The 21,278-nt window shown below is 40.6% G+C and overlaps 1 protein-coding gene across 1 annotated transcript in view; it reads left to right on the top strand.

The window, feature by feature from the left end:
• Positions 1 to 21,278, top strand: part of LOC102215416 (corticotropin-releasing factor receptor 1-like) — a 93,995-nt gene that overhangs the window by 46,246 nt on the left and 26,471 nt on the right. The window contains exons 6-8 of the mRNA XM_005725741.1: positions 10,126 to 10,232; positions 19,564 to 19,684; positions 20,536 to 20,689. Of these exons, the coding sequence (XP_005725798.1) occupies positions 10,126 to 10,232; positions 19,564 to 19,684; positions 20,536 to 20,689 (382 nt within the window). The remainder of the gene's footprint in view (positions 1 to 10,125; positions 10,233 to 19,563; positions 19,685 to 20,535; positions 20,690 to 21,278) is intronic.

Below are 21,278 nucleotides of genomic sequence, written 5' to 3' on the forward strand. Positions count from 1 at the left end.
AATGGAAAGGTTAAAGCCAACACCTTTCCATTTTGGGAATTAAAGTATCCGAGAAAACCAAATTAATGACCAAAAGACAATAATAATTGTTGCACACTTCCAGGCGTGCATGAGTTCAGAATCGTTCTCTTTACTTGCTCATTTGCAACTGCAAATACAAAACACAAGCACTTCAGTTTAGTGTAGCTGCACTCTGCAGGCTATCTGTGCAGTAAAACACACAGGACCCCAAAGCCGCCCGATTCAGTGCCTGAGTGAGCGCCACCAGTGGGAATCATCATTGACCAGAATATTCTAGCTGGATTGCCAGTGAGCACAGTATGTGTCAAAAATAGTAATAAAGAACTGAATGCATAACGTAACAATGATAAGAAGGCCAAACACATGAAATTATGGAAGGAGGGAGGCAATATCTATTACAATACTTTCATCTTGTCCACCCATTACATGAGTCTCACATAATTCTAATAATAAATAGTAGTATTCATTTTAAAGACTTGTTTAAATTCACTAAAACAGCCAGGTCTTCATTTGTTCCTCTAAATCTGTAAGTTAGTAAATGAGGCTCATTGTGTGGATGGCAGCTTACATATGAACCAGTACAGCCTCTCACGTCCTCGGCACCAATCTGATACTTATTCCAATAAGCAGGACAAAAATGCAGCTTTCAGTCTAAAAGTCCCAGACTGGACTCGGTGTCACCGGGAAGCGTTGAGATTTGAAAAATCTACCTCTCGGATTAATATTCACCTGTGAACATTTCTCAACTACCTTAAGTTTTGCTTTTAAAAGTATTAATTGTTAAGGTAAAAATCCCTTTAATAGGAAAACTCTGTGTACTTGGAATATATCCAAGGGAATTTAAGCAATCGGGGGGAAAAACTAAATTACTGGACTATGGACTACTTCAAGCCAGAAGAGCCATTGCGCTATGTTGGAAGAGTATGGATGCTCCCTCCATGGGACTCTGGAAGAAGGAAATTGCAATCTCTCTAGGCCTGGAAAGACTGACATATATTGCCAAGGGCAAACAATGGGACTTTGTGAATATGTGGAAGCCATATATGACTATTTTAGGGAGTGGAGGTGAAGGACATTTATGAAAAAAAAGGAAAAGAAGAAGGAAAGGAGGGGAGAATCTTGTCTATCCTAACCCCTTATATTTTTGTATTACTGTGAGAACTATGCTCATTTCTACATTTGAATGTGATGTAGGCAGGTTTGATGTATGGATGGATGTGTGAATGTGAGGGTGTTCAACATTTGTTTGTATTGTACTATAAAAAATTTCAATAAAAAAAAATATATAAACAAAGTATTAATTGTAATAATTATAATTAATATATGTTCATTCTTAATTAATACAGCCTCACAAAATCCCCATTTTCTTGGTTGCCATGAACGAAGACCCTCAAACAAAATATCCGTCTTATTAAAATACACAAAAACAGAATAAAACCAGCAGACACACAGCTTTTTGTTTTTTTGAAAGCAGAGTTGTGAAGACATGCTTTCGTGTAATTAGGTTGGCAGTTAGTCATTTGTACTTTATAGATCTGTGAGGATGAGAAAACAGAGTTTGGAGCGAGACCCTTCATTTACTGCCTTTTTTTTTCCACGGACTGACTGATCCATCGATCCCTTCAGGAGATGGATATAGAGCGTCTCACCTTTTACAAATATGTGTCTCAGTTTTTCTTCCACCAGGTATCAGCAGCGCTGTGATTGACATCAGAGGAGAGAGGGGGGACGTGAAGTAGCTTCCCTTTAAAGTTCAGGCTGTATTGAACCGGATATTCAGCGGTTCCACTGGGAGAAGAAACTGAGTGGATCAAAGGCTTATTAGAAAGTTTGTTTCAGGAAAAGAAGAATCCTCATTTCCTTTTGGGTCTTCCTCAAGGTTATTTTCTCAAATATAAGTGTCTTTGTTGTTTCTTATAAGGAGAGTGAGTCAGGTTTGGTTTTATGGCCCACACATTTTGTGAGACCCGAGGCTACTGGTGGTGGTGGGTGGGTCTTATATTATCTTCTTGCCATCCACCCCCTCCTCTCCTTTCAGGCTCAACTCGGTTCTCTCGTATCCATTTGAAAAACCTCCCATTTTCTTGATTTATACCTAGAAGTGTTAGCCTGCTCTACAGAAGTGCCTGTTGCAGAACTGATTCACGCACGTTTTTTATATCTATACACAAATGTCCATACACTGCATGCAGTGGAAATCAATGCACTCTTTGGTTATATGCGGTTAGACCTTTGGAAGAGATCTTTGTATTTTGCTCATTCACACTGAACGCATCATTGAATAGTGCGTGGAGCCCGAGGATGACAGCTTTAACAAAAGCTAACTGGAGTCAACAAACCGCAGTCAGATAAATGAAAGCACGTTGGAGGTGTGGTTTAAAGCTTCCTCTGATTTGTAAAAATACTCAGGGCTTTTCAGTCTGACGCATCTTCTTGAAAAAAGAGCTCTGAGGAGATTTGCATAAACCCAAAAAGTACCGTTAGAGATTTAGTCCAGCAGTTACTCTTCATAGAAGTTGACTTTAAAAGTTACTAAAGCCTTAAATGATTCACAGGACCTGGTTAACATGAGGTGACTGTAGACATAAATATCACAACTGCCTGCTGGAGTCTGAACACTTCTATCACGCTGCTGCCTGGGGAGATGTTATGTGGGCTAGTGCAGCTAGAGATGAGCTCTATGGGGAGAACGCAGCACCGTGACGCAGTGTAAGAAGGTCCTTCATACATCGTGAACTCGTCATGTACATGGTGAAGCACGGCGGTGGTGGCACCAGGATTTTGGCTGATTCATGGAGGGTGAAATTCATTTGCAAATTTTAACAAATTGTTTTGAAACACAGTGTCCAGGTTCTCAACAATGACACCGCTGGACTACATCTACTTAATGTCAATGTGGATGATGATCTTGGGGACTGTTAGTTATTGCCAATAGTTTGGAGATTTGCAGTTTGTTTTACCTTTAATGCTTTTAATTATTTTACAATATTATTAGATTTATATTAAAATTGATTTGCCCCACTCTAGTTATGACTTTTATTCAGTGGGGATGCAGAAAATGCATAAATGTTTCTGTGGTTGTTGCTAATCTGTTGCTAACTCTGTTTTATCCTGCTGGAAATGTAGTTAATAGAACACAGATTAGAAAAATGAAAACTGACAGTCAGTAATTTGTCTCTCTGTCACTGGTAATATTCATTTAAACTGAAATGATTTTCACATCGCCTTCATCAGAGTCAAACCTGAACATACTGAACATTTGAGTAGATTTTTTTTTGCCAGGATTACTTTTTGGCTTTATTTGCAGTACCAACATTATATTTTTGCCTTTTTTATAGCTTTCTTATAAATTGACCCATTTTTTGTAGCACATTGAAATTATGTATCCAGTGTCTCTTGAAGAGCCTGATTGTGGATTTAGGATTTATTCAACCAGCTAATTCAAAGAAAACCTGGCTATGCTGAGCTGGCTATGTAGTGCACTGTTGTAGTGTAGTTGTGTTTGAATCACACTGTTTGCATTCTCTCCATTCCCTGCTCCACCTGGTGTTGACACCATCCGTAATTAGCGATCACATGGTTGGATCACCAGTGTGGAGTTGACTGCCCAACTCTACACTGACTCCAAAATTACCAAAGAAAATCCAACTTTTGGAGCAGTCCAGACCAAACCAAGGCTGTACATCCCACTGATGCTTCTGCTGTGTCTCTGTGGGTCATGCTAACTTGGCACTCTCAAACTTTGTTTAGGGGGAAACGATCCATCACACAAATCTGTTTATAACACTCTGATTAGTGCAAAGCTCCTTGCAGCTTTCCTAAAAGTGATCTTTGCACGAATCATTTTAAACAGCCTCTGCACCCAAAGCGAAATGCAGATATTTGACACGTTGCATTAGCTGCATCAGTGATGCTTAGCACGCTTGCTTTTTGTGACCTCGTCATTTCCCTGAAAAGGAGGTGGAAAGTGCGAAGTTGGCAGTACACAAAAAGCCACAATAGGCTTATATAATCCAAAATCATCCTTTAACACAACAGCAATACCATGAGCTGACCTCAAAGAGCTGCTCACATCCTGAGAATCTGGCTGAGCTGAAGCGGTTCTCTGAGGACAAGTGGTCCAAAACTCGTCCAGGACATTGTGCAGGTCTACTGGCAACACTTGTCAGAGATAATTGATGCCAGAGTTATTAAATTAAGATATTTAATCCAAGGATTCAACAACTTTTTTACACCAGATTTGTGAATGTTTAATGTCATGCTCAAAAATTGTGTGTGTGTGTCTTTACTTGTGATTTGGATAAAGATCAGATCACATTTTATGAATAATTAAAGCAGAAAATTCCACACATACTCTTTTCTTGCCGCTAACCGCTCCTGTCGGTAATTACTCATTATTCCTTCTGTCATGTGACCTTTAAAATGTTCCCTTTAAACGATGGGAAACAAAAAGTCTACAGTCCTTTAACCGGTGCGCACGACATCCTGCTGTGAAGGAGGGATTTTTGACATATCTTGGATTTTAACTGGTGTTTTTAATTAGTAATGATTCCTAATTGCATTGCATTCTGTAATTAGAGCACGCAGTGACGCTTTTCATAGCACTGCTGCGCCGTGCAGGCACTCTAACTGATTCAGCCACAGTTCGTAATCAGGTAGACACAGAGCACATGCACGTTTTCATCATCAATATCGTATCAGGTTTTTTCTGCTTCTATTATTGCTGCATTTGTTTTCTTCCACCGTGAGCATTTTAATGTGAGCGCTCACATAAAAGGGGGAATTTTACACATGATTGCACATTATTTCACTCGTATTCATCATTTCACACACAAAATAGACTGGTGCCTACTTTAGTCAGAGGCATTATCAGAGGAAAAGTAAAACATCAAAATCGTATATTTTTTCTTTTCCCTCTTGGAGCGCTCTCGGGGCTGCTGTTTATTTTTAACCTGACAGCTGCACATTAGACTTTAGTAAACTGGATCCATTTAAATATCAAAGGTTACTCTGAGTCCCACAGGCTAATCACACAGATGTGGACATGTTGAATTTTTACTGTAGTGATCTATCCATCCATCCATCTTCAACCGCTTATCCGAGGCCAGGTCGCGGGGGCAGCAGCCTAAGCAAAGAGGCCCAGACCTCCCTCTCCCCAGCCACCTCCTCCAGCTTATCCGGGGGAATACCAAGGCGTTCCCAGGCCAGCCGAGAGATATAATCTCTCCAGCGTGTCCTGGGTCTGCCCCGGGGCTTCCTCCCGGTGGGACACGCCTGGAACACCTCACCCAGGAGGCGCCCAGGGGGCATCCTTGTCAGATGCCCGAACCACCTCAGCTGGCTCCTTTCGATGTGGAGCAGCAGCGGCTCTACTCTGAGCCCCTCTCTGATGGCCGAACTTCTCACCCTATCTCTAAGGGAGAGGCCAGCCACCCCTCGGAGGAAGCTCATTTCCGCCGCTTGTATCCGCGATCTCGTTCTTTCGGTCACTACCCACAGCTCGTGGCCATAGGTGAGGGTAGGGACGTAGATCGACCGGTAAATTGAGAGCTTCGCTTTTACACTCAGCTCCCTCTTCACCACGACGAACCGGTGCAGCGTCCGCATTACAGCAGCTGCAGCCCCAATCCGTCTGTCAATCTCCGGCTCCCTTCTCCCATCACTCGCGAACAAGACCCCGAGATACTTGAACTCCTCCACTTGGGACAGGAACTCATCCCCGACCCGGAGAGGGCACTCCACCCTTTTCCGGCTGAGAACCATGGCCTCAGATTTGGAGGTGCTGATCCTCATTCCTGCTGCTTCACACTCGGCTGCGAACCGTTCCAGTGCGAGCTGGAGGCCCCCACCTGATGAAGCCAACAGAACCACATCATCCGCAAAAATCAGAGACTGACCCCCGGCTGCCAAGACTGTAGTGATCTATCACACCAAAAATAAAGACAAAAATCTAGCTTTGCAGTACACCCCACAGCTCTGAGTCGTCTCCTCACAGCCTCCTGTTTTCTCGTAGCCTCGCTTGCTTTTTGATTTCTCTTTGTTTCACATTTTCAGCTGCTTTTGTTTGGAGGCTTTGATTTCCAGGTTTCCAGGTCTTTGGACTTTGTGTAGTTTAGCCACTGAAAGGCTCACTTTTATTTGACTTTTTCTTGCATCTGGGTGCTCTTTTGCATTTCACGACACTTAATTTTTGGTTCTTTTGTTCTGCTTTTAGTATGTTTTTATGCCCTTGGAAGTCCTGTGAGCCTTTACATGTGATACTGAGCTATACAAATAAAACTGGAACAAAATCGCTGCACTTTTTGTCCGCCTGTCCCACATACTGAGACAGTGTCCGGCATTTTGACTGGATCTAGTTTATATAAACAAACACGCGAGTCAAACAGGTGTGCTAATAAACCTTAACAGACTGAACAGCAGCTGAAATCTCATTTTTGAGAATATTAAAAAAGAAATACTCAGGAGTGCATTTCAGCCTAAGTGTCCCACACAGTCACAATCTTTGCCCCGTGTTTAGTTTCTTAGGATCTGATGAGGCTGAATGTATTAAACTTCACAAATGAAGGATTTGTTGCCTTATATCTACTGAGATTTACCAAAGGAAGTAATCGGTAACTCAGTTTAAATGGCATTGTTTCAGACTCTGTTTAACAGCTGCACACAAAGAAACAGCAGTTCTGTAACCTGGTTTAATCTGTGAGAATGAACAGCTTCTGTTTAAAGGTAGAAATCTGACTGAAAAAATGTAGCAGGGTTCGATCTGTAGTGAGGACACAGTGTGTGGACTGTAGTCGTGTGTACTAATGAGATAACTAATGACTAACAAAGGCATTCACGGTGTAACTTTGACTGCAGTGAAAATGAGTAAAACTAGTTTTTCTAGTTTTATTGGCACAAAGAACATTTCTCTTCATAAAGGACCTGATATGTGGCGGCCAGATAAAATATTAAATCCATGTGACAATGAGTGAAGTAACCGCCGGCAACACAAAGCCTCAACTTCAAGACAGGTTTATTGAAGCGACTGCCAATAAGAGCGTACGGTCCTTTTGACTTAGACCTATGACAAGGTGCTGAATAATATTAGAGAGACGCCGAGGCAGCCGAAGCCTGGAAGGTCTGCTAGCAACCAGCCATCAGCCACAAGTACCTAAAATATGTTTTAAAAAATTAATCTCGTTGGATGAATTTCTTTTAATTCCTTTTTGCATAAAAATGATTTTAAAAAACCTTCAAATAGAAATAAAATATGTCACTCACTCAAAAAATATTTATCCCAAAAAACTGACTTTTCCATGTACTTTCTTTGCATAAATATAATGTTAAATGTTAAATTTGATGGAATTTGGTCAAATGAAATTTACTTGACTTGTATACAGTTAGTTTAAACCAACTTATTTTCCTTAATTATTAAAAAAAACTTCTTTTTTATAAAGTTCATCTGCATTTAACTCAAAATTATTGCTTCATGTTCACGAGGGCAAAGAATCAGTTTTTTCAGTGTGGATAAAGGAAACCCTTTTGATAGTGTGATAAATGGCATCAGTAGAGCCATTTGTCTCTGTCTCATGAGCGACCAGAGCCTCGAGCTTTCCCAAACAATTCTTATTTGTTCCTTAAAATATGCCAACCTTTAACCGCAGAGGTGGGCGCTCAGAAAAAGAACTCATATGACTTCTTCGCATGGATCATGAGTCTTGTCACCCAGTCCTAGAAATATCCCTCCAAGGATCTATCAGAAAAACATCTTACAAAAAACAATAGAGCAATTTCCAATAAAGCAGCAGAGAGATGGCTGGCTGGCGCTTTTAGTCACAACAACATTTGTCCAGTACAGATTTAGAAGTTGAAGATTAGAGCTGTTGGACTAAAATATAGTGAATGGGACGCATGACGTTTTTCAGTGTGGATGAGGCAGGGATTAAACATGCCCACGCTTAATCTCGGCGTAGACACCAGTAGGTTACATAAATCCACTTACAGCACAGATTACTGTTGGTAGAGTGGGGGAAATCTGATCACAATGGATTTCTGAGCCACAGACAGTGGGCTTAGGCACCGATTTGCAGGAAGATGGGTCTGTGTTTACATGAAATCTTATCACAAGGCCTCATGTGGATTCTCCATATGTGAGCGTGTGCAAAATCAAATGCTTCCCAGTATTCCTGTTTCCTAACCAGGAGTGGATCCAGTGGGGCGGCACAAGCCCCCATGAAATCTGGTTGGCCCTCCTGCAAGGCTCAGGGATTACTAGCCCCTGGACCACATCCTCTGTTTACATCTCCTGTTGGAAAGTTGGCTCCAGAAAGTATATGCACAATCACTGCTGAGGAGACATAAAACAGCAACAACAGAACAACAAAGAGATGCAGAAATGCCAAAAGGAGAGGTGTAAAATAATAAAGCCACAGTGAGATCACCAGTGCCAGTGAGGCACCAAATGAACACAAATGTGGATAAAATGAACTGCTGAGAGACACAAACACACCAAAGAAATCCACAAAATGACTGTGAAGTGAAAATAATACCACGGAGAGACTCGGAACAGCAAATAACATTTACTAAATGCAAAAGGAATTCAAAACTCCCCCCAAAATGGCACCAAAGATGTGTAACACTTCCACAAAGAGACACACAAGTACCCTGAAATTACATAAATTGAATGCAACTGTATGAGCCAGAGTGCCAGAAGATGGACACACAAGATTAGGGATGACACAAAATGACTGCAAAAGACACCAAAAGAATAAAGGTCTAAAGAACTACACAGAGACACAAAAACAAGCAGAAAATAAAAGAAAATTTAGACAAAACTATGCTAAAGTATCACAAGGATGTGTTAAATAATCCACATGAACACACAAACAGACCAAAAAGATGTCAGCAAAGAAATGTAAAATTATTTTAAGGTTATTCAAAGTGATATGAGAGACACAAACATAAATAGTCGCAATTTAAAAATGCATAAATCAGCAACAAATAGATAAATTTCTAAAAAGCCAAGCAAAATGAATATAAAGGGGAAACCGACCCAACAACATACTGAAGGGCAGCTACAAACTTCCACAAAGACACCAAAAAAAGCCAAAAGTGACAAAAACAAGATCAAAAAATAAGATTTTAGAAGAAGAAAAACTAAATGTACAGTACTTAGTAAGTAATTGGAAACTGGCACAAAAGTACCACCAAACAAAGTGCCTAAGATTGGAAAAGCACAATTTCAAAGAAAACTAGAAAGACTGCAGAAGGATGTTGTGAAATATGGGCTGAGAGTGATGAGTAAACCTTCCACAAAGAGATCCAAAAGTTACATAAAAATACTCCACAAGTACCACAAAATGATCAAAAATGACTGCAAATGAACAGAAAACAGACAAAAGAGACAAAACAACAATAACGAAAATGATAGGAAAAAAGAGTTATTGCACAAAGGCTGAAGAGAGTCCAAGAATTCACAATGATTTGCAAAACTTGCACAAAAAACTCACAAACATAAAAAAGTTCGTTTAAGAAATGTGAAAAAGAAAAGCCATAAAGAGATACAAAATCGATACAAAACCACTTCAAAAAGATGCAAACGTACCACAAAGTTATAGACACAAAATGACAAGAAAAAGCTGCACAAATATCTGCACAAAAAGGCCACAAAGAAAAAATGCAAGCAGCATAATAAACTTTGCAGTTTTGTTCATTTTTTGTGGCATTTTTGCTGCGGTAACACAGTGAGACCTGTTACATGTTTGTGTTCGTTTGGACTCATTTTTGTCTAAATCCATCCACAGCTGTAGGATATTTAGAGATATTACTCCATATTTGAATATTTACCATTATTTTTGGGGTTCGATTATTGCCAGAAATAGACAGTTTAACAATTAATTATGAACAGCTTTGCATTCAGATTTAAATTGAGCCTTGACAGCCCTGTTGGGAACGCTAACACCCACTCCTGTTTAAAATCACAGCGGGAGTCATCCATCAAAAATCGAAAAAATAAAAGAGGATTTTTCACCCTTTGAAGTGTCCTGTCTTATCCAGAGAGAAGAAAATAAGAACTATTTCTGTGAATCAAAAGACTCATCCAGTGTTTCTCTTCTTCTTCTGCAGAAAAAAAGCAAGATGCACTACCAAATAGCCGTGATCATAAACTTCCTGGGTCACTGCATCTCCATGGTGGCGCTGCTCATAGCCTTCTTCCTCTTCCTGTGTTTGAGGTAAGTGTTGGTCTCGCTGCCACCAGTCCACTGATAATCCCAGATGTGACAGAGACGTCAGTATTTTCCAGATCCCAGTAGGTTCAAAGCGTCTCTGGTTCTTATTCAAAAACCCATTTGGTCATGGGATGAAACCTCCCCTATCTCAATCCCGCAGATGTAAAAAGGGTTTAGACGCCCGCAAAAACTAGGGCACATTTCACCCCACAATTGGGAATAATAGACCCATCTCAAAACCGGGAGAAAACAGTCTCACGGAGGCCTGCCGGGACAATCGGTGGAGGCGGAAAAGGGTTTCCCTGGCAAACCGAAATAAGCCGTGCATTAACGAGAGAAAGGTCTTAGCACCCTCGACAGCCGGGGCTGTTATCGATCGCCGAGACACCCCCGGGGAGTGAGAAAAGCGTGAAAGGGCACAGAGAGACATAATAAGTAGAAGCTCTACAGGATAGCATTTATGCACAACCTGTGTTTGTGGGCCACAGTGGCATGAATAGAGAGTGGGGGAGGAAGAAGTGTCAGGCAGCTAAAAATGGCAGGAGAAGGAGTTTGGCATTTATTACTTACCTTCTTGACTTTGTAAAGAAATTGAGAACCATTTAAAGGAAAGCTGTTTGATGGAGGGAAACGCCGAGGCTCCTGTGCACTGGTGTGGATCTGGAAGGAAGGAGAGGAGCGCAGGGTAGAGCGAGGCGTAATGTTCATTATAAAATAGTGCAATGAGCAGTTTGGCGTATTTCCTGATAATCTTACTATAAAAGACAGTTTGAAGGGATTCTTTCCACAGAAGCTCACGAGTCTCCCGTTAATCTAACAATAATGCAGATTTATGCCGTGGACATGAAGTTTAATAAGTTCGGACTGTTTCCAAGAGCTGCATTCATAATCTCCTGTTATTTATCAGAATGGCACATTCCTCGGGTTTGTGCTGGTTTTGAATTCTTTGTGAAAATATGAATTCGAGCTTCTGCTGAGTTTTTACTTTTATTCCCAACGGTTTGAAATTTAGGTTATTGTTTGGATTTTTCTCTTTTAGTTGATCTTAGGCTTCATTTCCTGTGACATCACCAGGTTTTGATGGTTATTCTAGCGATCAGTCTCAGTTTTGCATCGTGTATTTCAGTTCATGTGTTGGTTTAATTTCTCGCTGTCTCTGTTTGTCCTCCAGGATTCCTTCATCTCTGTCCCCATGTTCAGTTTGTTTTGGGCCGTTTTCTTATCTCACACTTGTTAAGTGTTAGTACCCAGGTCTGTTTCATTCGCCTTCGGTTACTTCTTGTTTTACTTTGATAGGGTTTTTATTTCTGCTTCCTGTTTGTCTCCCATCAGTTTTATTTATAAATCCTCAAATATCAGTAACAGTCGCTTCAAGGCGCTTTATATTGTAAGGTAAGGACCCATCAAGATTAGAGAGAAAACAACAACAATCAGACAGCCCCCTATGAGCAGGCACTCGGCGACAGTGGGAAGGAAAAAATCTCTTTTAACAGGAAGGAAGCTTAGGCAGGACCAAGCTCAGGGAAGGGCGGCCATGTGCACAACCGAAAGAGCGGACCAAAGACACGCTGTGAAAAAGAGCCAGAGATTAATAATCCCTGATGATTAAATGCAGGGAGCTGTATAAACACAGCCAGCAGCAACATAACTAAGGGAGGATTCAGGGACACCTGATCCAGCCCGGACTATATGCTTTATCAAAAAGGAAGGTTTTAAGCCCAATGTCAAAAGAAGACAGGGTGTTTGTCTCCTGAATCCAAACTGGGAGCTGGTTCCAGAGAAGAGGGGCCTGAAATCTGGAGGCTCCAAAGAACCAGAAGTAAACCAGCACTTTAAAGTGCTTTATTGTTGTCATGTGGTGCTTTGAGGTCATTAAGATAAGATGGGGCCTGATTAAAACCTTGTATGTGAGTTAAATTAGCTTCTTAATCTAACAGGGAGCCAATGAAGAGGAGCCAGCATGGGAGAAATATGCTCTGTCCTTCTAGTCCCTGTCATTCTCTTTACTTGTCTCATTACCCTCCTGCTGGTCCTTCCCTAATCAGCCCTCTTTGATTATCCCATCTTCCACTTCAGGCTTCCTCAAAAGTGTCTGTTATGTTTGGTTATGCTCCCCGTGCATTACCCTCCATGAGTGCCTGGATTTGATTTGGCTTTGTTTGACATTTTAGACTTCTGGAATTTGTTCAGTCCTAAGTGAAAGCCATGGGTGGGTGTAGTCTAATAATCCGCACAGTAAACTGTTTGATTACTAATGTCTGTTAATAAATGATTATCTTTGGATTTTGAGCTGTTGGTAAGACAAAAGAAGGAATTTTACTTATTCTGCTTAATGGGGACAAGTATGTGGCATGAACTATGCTACACACCACAGCATCTGCAGTGCCCATCCCTAGCTGAGCTTTTACAACACAGGAGTCAATAAGCAACACAATCCGTGGAATAAATATACACATTAAGAAAGACTAATCTCAGAGCACAGCTGAGATATAGATCAGCGGGACAGCACAGGACGCAAGCTGCAGCATAATAAGGCCCCATTTAACAAGGCTGCACATTATTCATGACTGATCCCAATTTAAAAACAGCAAACAGGAAACTGTGTGTCCCAAAATGAGGATTTACATAATGCCACCTTTCAATTTCCAGTAGATGTTACTGAGCCCAGAGCTTTCAGAAGAACCAGGAGGTCTCTGAGCACCTGATGAGCCTGATTATCTGAACTTTACATATTTAATTTATTAAGAACAATTTTCAATTCAGTACAATTCAATGTTATTTATACAGCACCAAATCACAGCAACAGTCACCTCAAGGCTCTTTATATTGTAAGGTAGACCCTACAATAATACCTACAAAGAAAAACCCAACAATCACACGACCCCCTATGAGCAAGCACTTTGGCGACAGTGGGAAGGAAAAACTCCCTTTTAACAGGAAGAAACCTCCGGCAGAACCAGGCTCAGGGAGGGGCGGCCATCGGCTGCGACATGCTGTGGACGAGAGACAGAGATTAATGACATGTCTGATTCAATGCAGAGAGTCTATTAACACATAGTGAGTGAGAAACAATCCGTTTGTCATTAGTTAAACCTTGTTCGTACCAGGTTAGACTCCCTTTTGTCAGTTGCTGCAAATCCATGATGAGAATCTCATGTTCCACCACAGCCCAGCCGTGATCCATTCCACTGAGACTGGTGATTGTGGAGGCCGTCTGAATACATTAAACCCATTGTCCTGTTCAAGAAACCACCAACAACATTCAAATTCAAGCTTTGACGCTACCATCTGAATGCTGCAGCAGTGTTGCATGATGGAACGCTCAGACCAGCCCGTGCCATGTTCAGGGTCACTTAAATAACCGTTATTCCCAGTTCTGATGCTTAACTTAGCCTTCAGCGGGTCGTCGTGACCCTGTCTGCTTATCTAAATGCATTGAGTTACTGCCTTATGATTACCTGAGTAGTTCCACCAATCACTTAAAACATACACAGTTTGTTTGTTTGTTTGTTTGTTTGTTTTGTTTATTTTTAGCTGACAAACAAGGATCAGGCTGAAGTCATTAAGTAATCTGAACGAATGGAATATTTCTATCCAATTAAAATGAATGCACTTTTTCTGTGTACCTGAAAGCGAGGTGCCTTCAGGTACGCTCAAATGGACCTCGGGATAATTAGTTGACTGCAGTTTTAAATGAGGTCGTCTGTCGCTTTGAACCCTAACACAAGAACGCCAGCAGCATGAAGAAGTATCAATTAATGTGTTCAATTAACCACCACCACCCGAAGGCCTCTGTCTTTAACAGATAACAGATAGTGCCTGGTCTCGTTTTTATTAAAGACACAAGCAGTTTAAGTAACGCTACACAAGCTTTAGTAGACCACAAATCAAACCATTTTAAATGAAAGCAAGCAAAACAAAAAAGCCAAAACACAACAAAGTCTAATAAATCTTAAGAGCATGTAGCAAAAATTTGGGGTAATCTTCCTCCTAAACACTCAGTCGTTCCTTTCCATCATTTATCCTGTGCTACAAACTTGCAGAGCGTACTGTTGGTGTTACTGTGATTAAGGTGGATGGAGTATTTGTTCCTGTTGTTTCTGTAGGCAAAGGTCCAATAACCTCACTGTTTCTCAAATATCTGCTCCAGCGACTGGAAAATAGGAAGAGGCGAGTGTTACTGAGGAGTGTTTCTGAAGTTAAAGATGTTTTTCCGAGCAGAAATGTCAACAGCAGCTGTGGGTTGTCCAACTTTAAACTTAACAAGCAGCGTGAATGGGACAAAGCAGTGACAGGAAATTGGAAGAAACGCTGCTTAATTGGCCATCATTTTAAAATGTTTGGTGCTGACCAGCACATCCAAGTATCAGGTTGTGCAGCTGGTCGCTATGCAGATGGACGAGTGCAGCATTGTAGTGGATTATTTCGTGGCACAAAACACACTTTTGCACCTAATTTGGAAAAAATGTGATAAAATATGAAGAGCAAATGGTAAAAAAAATACAGTCATTTTAATATTTCATACACTGTAGTACCATCAGGTGGTAAAGTTGTACAGAGGTATTGACCTATCAGTCGAAACGACCACATTCCCTAATAATTCACAACTAAAGAGCAAACGTGCTCGTTGGAGCAGGCCTCAAGTGGCCATTAGAGGAACTGCAGTTTGCATACTTTGATGTTGCCTTCATTTTACAGCCTTTGAAGTTGCTGCTTATTGTGAACATCTGACCTAAATTTAACTATTAAGTGAAGACTTATGAGATCTATACTGTAATCATAATGTTCTTTAATCTGGAGCAAAAACCGGGGAGTGAGTTGGAAAACAAATAAATAAAAAGGCCTGCAGGAAAGCAGTCATTGTGTTTTGCACCTAACAGCAAATAGAAAATGTAATTTGTGTTTATGTTTCAAAGGCAAAGGTACGCAGAGAAGTAAAAGTCCTGCACCAGCAATAAAAGTCAGGAGGAAGAGAAGTTGGCTTTCAGATTCTCCATCAGAAAGCAGCAGCTGGATGCCAAAATCCTGAAGTTACAGCAGGTCGTACCTCCTCATACTTCATTTCCTTTTACGTGACAAAGAACACCTCCATTTCTCCCCTTCCTGGACACATTTACGCACTGATCCCTGGCAATAAAACCCCTGTTATCACACAGCATATGGCACCTCTTCAACAGAAAACATTCAGCTCCCTGATTTTAGCCGGTTGACTTGTTTATATAAAAAAGCATGTGTTCATGTGAGTCTCAACAAACGTGACACGTCTTGCTCAAGGACCATTTGAGAGGAGTCAGTAAATAACCATCCCTGCGACGAGTGAACATGCAGCTCTACCTGCTGAGCAGCTGCTGCCCCACTTTGGTTGATGCCTATAAATACTCAGCTGTAAAAACTGTCATTTCAGTTCAGTTATTCATCCAAAACTGACCCAGAATCAGAAAGTGGAACTCATTCAGCCTCCTAAATGTTGTATCAGGTTTCTAAGAGTTATAGCTGTCACTGGTGGCGCATGTAACAGCATCATAAACCGGGTGTTTCTTATTGAAATGCACCTCAGGATTCGCACGTTTTCCCTACATGCACGGACAAATCTATAACACCGACTCCTCGAGTTGATCTGACTGCAGTGAATCTTAGCCCAGCAGTGGAGCTCCTCACTGCAGACTGTGAGTGTGCTACATGGCATAATACTTACAGTGAAAAGCTTACTGTGCAATAATTCAGGTTAAAAAAAAAAATAGGCCACCCGGGCCACTTGGATTACCAGGGATCCATCTTCTTACTGTTCACACTGTCAAAACTGTGAACTGTGAACGCTGAGAAGCAAAGTTAAGTTTTGTGCTCCAAATATATCTGGAAGAAACTCTCAGAGAAAGCCAGAAATCGAAACTGTCCTCATTTAAGAGAGGGGCACAGCAGCGGCAAAGTCAGCAAATCTTCTAAAATGTCATCGTGATCTTACCTGCATACCAAACAGTGTCTGCAGCAGAATTACTGGGAACACAGTGGCCATGCTGAGCATAAATCCAGCACCATCTGAGCTGAGACCACATTTCTATTTTCAGCAGAAGACTGAACATCGTTTCCTCTGGAGAATCTTTATTTTTCCTGGTGTGTCAAATGGATTATTACATCTGCCAAGAGGGTTATGTTCTTGTCGTCTGTCAGTCTCTCCCCCTGTTTGCAGGATTTGGGAAAACTACCCGGCAAACATTTTGACATTGAGTACCTGCCAGATGACCATCTTTTCTCAACGCCTAGCCTCGGTGGAAAAGTAGTTCCAAAATGAAAATTGGGCCGACATCAGCGACACAACGTCAATGACATAATGTCCGGGACAAAAAATGTGTACGATAAATGTTTTATTTAATCCTTTTATCAATAAATGGAGAAAGAACGTTAAACAAAGCTTTAAAAAATCGTGTTAGGACAGCTACCATGATAGCAACTCAAACTGGCACCCTCTGATTTTAGAGACCATTTCCTGTCAACAGAAAAGGAGGACACTGTGATTGGTCAAGGAGCCAATTCCTTTGTAGTGTTGACTGGTTATAACTTCATATTAGTAGCACTGTCACTGGCGTTTTATATTAAGATACTCAAAATCAATTGGACAAACTAACATGAATGTGAATCCTTTGCAGTGTCTGACTGTCTGAAGTCTAGCCTGTGATAAAATGCTGTTTCCTCCCTTGAGATGCTTTGCCTGCAGCTACCTTCAGTTGCTGCTTGTTTGTGGGTTCTCTTCCCTCTGTGCCTTCTGCTCTGTTTGGCTGAGATCAGGTAACTGATGTGTCCGTTGAAGAATGTCCCATTACTTTTCCTTGGGTTGCTTTTGCAGTTTGCTTTGGATCTATTTGCACTGTGAAGGGTTGTCTGATCTAAGCAGAGAGTACAGCCCTGTATACTTCACAATTCATTCCACTGCTTCTATCAGCAGTCATATCATCAATAAATACTAGTGACCCAGTTCTGCTGGCAGCCGTGCACGCCCATACGATGCCCTCCATGATGTGGTGTGCTTCAGATTAGGAACTGTTTCTCTCCTCATGTCGGGACATGCATGGAGATGAGACCTAAATGCAAACTGCAGAGTCAGACTAGAAGGAAACAAAAAGTGAATCTTTACTGTGGCCGACGTCCAAAAACACAGAAGAAACCAGCAGGGAACACCCTAGGAACTTCACAGGGCTGAAACACAGCGTGACACAACTAAAAACACAGGCTATAAATACACATGAAACAGGAGGGAAACTAAACACAGCTGAATATGATCAAGGTAAACAACAGACAGGAGGTAAAACCAGAGACAATACATGGGAGAATGTGATTAGCAAATTAAAGCTGAATGCGAGTAAACTGAATGAACGGAGGGAGACACTGAGAGATCAAACTAGCTAAAATATATACATATAAATGTAATAATCAAGCTAAGAACAAAGAAGTCTCAATGAAGGAGAACCTAAAAGTCCAGAAACACCTTCTCATTTTTTCCCATCATTCTTCACCTTGTTTCATTTATATATTTATTTTTCCAGAACTCTTCAGGCTCTTCTAGATGTTTTCCATTCAAAGTCTAATCTGACCTTCCTGATCTTCAGTGTAACCAGTGGTTTGCACCTTGTTCTGAAACCTCAGTAAACCTCAGTTCAGTCAAATAGTTCTGTCTAAATGCACTTCAGGTGTCGTCTGTGGCCTTTCGGGCCTTTCGGTGTTGCTGACCAGTGCATTCCTCATTTTTAAGAATGCACCAGGTTTGTTGATTTGGCAGGTCCTAAGGTTTCTGCTCTGTCTCTAATAGGTTTATTTTGTGATCTCAGGCTAATGATGGAAACCTTTTTGTCCTTCATACTAAGAGTTACTTGGTTCAAGACTTGGAATCAACTCGAGCTCATTCATCTGCTTAATTTCTTACAAAATAACAACGGGAACAAGACTCAGACATGTAGCTGCTCATCAGCCGACTGATCCATTACTGTCTAAAATATGGGACTGTGTATAAAAATGGCAGTCATTTCTAAACAGAACTTGAATCACATCTTGGTTGTTTGATTTAAAATCTATTGTGGTGGCGTACAGATGCAAAGCTACAAATTTGAGTCTGCGGTTGTCGTATGATTCTGGACCTGTATGTTCAGTATCACATGAATAAAAACCCAGATCAAGTAAGATTGTAATATAAAATAATAACATTTTAAAAATTTGTGAGATTAGAAGAAAAGAAAAACAAATTTACTGCGCCTTTAACAAAGACTTGTTTGCAGGAGCATGTAGCCATTCTCTTAATTAGGTCCCATCAGGCCACACTGCCCCCACAGACAGCATGCCGAGGGCAGTGAGGTGCTTGCTGTGCTCCTGGCGTGGTGGCAACATTATAACATGATGTGGGGAAATTACCTTCTCATTTGTGGAACAGCGGGATTTAAAAAACACAAAGTTATTTGATTTTTATCATCTCAAGGCTGCTTTTAAAACCTTATTTAAAATGACATTGTAATTAATCCAAACGGTGTTCGAGCTTTTTGAAGCCTGCTATGTTACTAATGGGGTAGAGCGTCTTCAGAGAGAAATAAAAAAACATGATACAATTTGTACAACGTGCAATATAATAAATAAGTAAATACAATGCTGCTGGAAAATGCTGCTCATACATCTGCTCAGTCAGCACAAAGCCAGTGAAAGTGACACCTATTAAGAATTAATGCATGCTGAAAAATAAATCACGTCACTCATGCTTGGCAGAAGAGGAAGCGGCCTTCGCTGGCTGATAATGCCGTCAGCTGGTGACAGCGAACGCGGCCGTCACTGCAGCGAGCGAGGATGGTTTGCTCAGTCCGTGCAGTCGTATGTTTCTATTTTCAAGCGCCCGCTCTGAGGCACTTGGGCAGATTTTAATTGTATCCCCGAGTGAATTTATTTACCGCATTTAAAAAAAGAAAAAAAACATCAGGCTTTCAGGGCATTACACAAACAAAAGAGTAGAGCGGGAATTAAGTCTTACTTCATATTATATAAGTGAGGATTGATGGGAAATGTTCCTTTTGAGGCTACATCAGCTCGTTATTCTTATCTATCAGCTTCATTTTCTGTGTTTCCGATATTATAATTTGTAATGTTGGAGTTACACTGAAACTGTCAAAAATAGACTCAAACTCAGCAGGAGGAGATAATTAAATCAGATATTTCCTGCCAGCTTTCACATGTTTGCTTTTAAACTACATATATTTTTTTTATCTTTCCTCTCAGAATTAAATTAAGCTCGTGACCTAACAACAAGAGAAATGTTGGAAAAACAGCATCAGCAGTTCAGTTTTCCCTCCTTCTGTTCTCACAGGAGCATCCGCTGCCTGAGAAACATCATCCACTGGAACCTCATAACCGCCTTCATCCTGAGGAACGCCACCTGGTTCATCGTCCAAATGACCATGAGCCCCGAGGTGCATGAGAGCAACGTGGTATGAGCCCATTTATGTGAGCTTTAATACAAAAAACCCCTAAACTTTGGTTTTAAAGTAAAGGAGATGTTTAACAGTATTTTTAATGCCTTAAAAACAAAATGAGATGAGCCAAATATATTTATTGGGTGAAATGTTCCTTGAGCGCCAGAACTCTCTAGCTTAGTTTGACTTAATCCCATAAACTGTCCTGCTGATGGAAGAAGAACATATGTATTAATCCAGGTGTGTCAGCCTGTGTAGGAAAATGATGTTTTTACTCTTTTTATTCAATTCAGTTGAGTCCAATCTCACTGATACATCACCAACAACAAGCACTACAACAGTCACCTGTTATATTGTCGGGTAAAGGTCCTACGATATTAGAGAGAAAACCCCACAAACAACAATCAAACGACCCTGTGAACAAGCACTTGGTGACACTAGGAAGGAAAAACTCCCTTTTAACAGGAAGAAGCCTCTGGCAGAACCAGGCTGGACCATGTAAATAATGGATATAAAGTCTATATGTTATATTTAGATTGAAATATTTTTGTTTACTGAATTAAATTATTTGTTGGACATAACAAAAAAGAAACAAATTAATTCATTAAGGTATAAAAGTATGTCTTTCATAATAAGTTTAAGCTTGATTAGTTTAAATTGTTCTCAGAATGTAGAAATATTTACATTTTTGCCTTTAATTTGTCAGGTGGAAGTAAGACTAGAACAAGAGCAAGTACGAAGCCATGGATAACAGCTTGTAGATATGGCAGTTTTTAGAAGTATTATCAGTTTGTCTTGGCTGAATTTAATTCAGTAACTACACATTTAAGTCTGCTTAAATGCAGATAATTGTTTTCATTTTTCAGATATGGTGTCGCCTTGTGACCGCCTCCTTCAACTATTTCCACTCCACCAACTTCTTTTGGATGTTTGGAGAGGGCTGCTACCTCCACACTGCCATCGTCCTCACCTACTCCACCGACAAGCTCCGCAAGTGGATGTTCATCTGCATCGGCTGGTGTAAGCAGCCTTACTGCTTTTATCTTGAATTATCTGCATTAAAAAACACTTCTACAGTTATCAGTTAATATTTAACAAGGACATTTTGGGAAAATGGGAAACATTTACCAAAGTTCTCTCTGATTAAATTGGCTCATAGTTACCAGATCAGTTCAGTAGATTTTTGGACCACTAAGAGTCTTTTTTTCTTTGCTTAAATAACCACATAATGACAAATCTAAGAGCTTTTTAACAAATCTTATCTACTTACCAAACTAAGCCTAACTCAGTGTCGTACCCCAGTCATCTGACGCACACAAAAATATATGAAAACAGCTTTTTTTTACTAGTTCAGGCATATTAAAATATGTATAAACAGACAAAGCAAGGGAAAAACAAACAAATATCTGACACCAGCTGACGCACGCAAGGATGCAAATATGATGAAACTCTGAAAGAACTAATACATTCACACACCATCAAGTGGCATTTTATTAGCAGTACATCAGTACTGGATTGAAGCCACACTCATGCATACTTTGAGAAAGATGGAGCAGAATTTTTTACAAAGCAAACCAACTGGTTTAATAACAGCAGTTTAGATAAATCT

The sequence above is a fragment of the Pundamilia nyererei genome, unplaced genomic scaffold, assembly GCF_000239375.1.
Source record: "Pundamilia nyererei isolate P.nyererei 1_Seehausen unplaced genomic scaffold, PunNye1.0 scaffold00017, whole genome shotgun sequence".
Lineage (NCBI taxonomy): Eukaryota > Metazoa > Chordata > Actinopteri > Cichliformes > Cichlidae > Pundamilia > Pundamilia nyererei.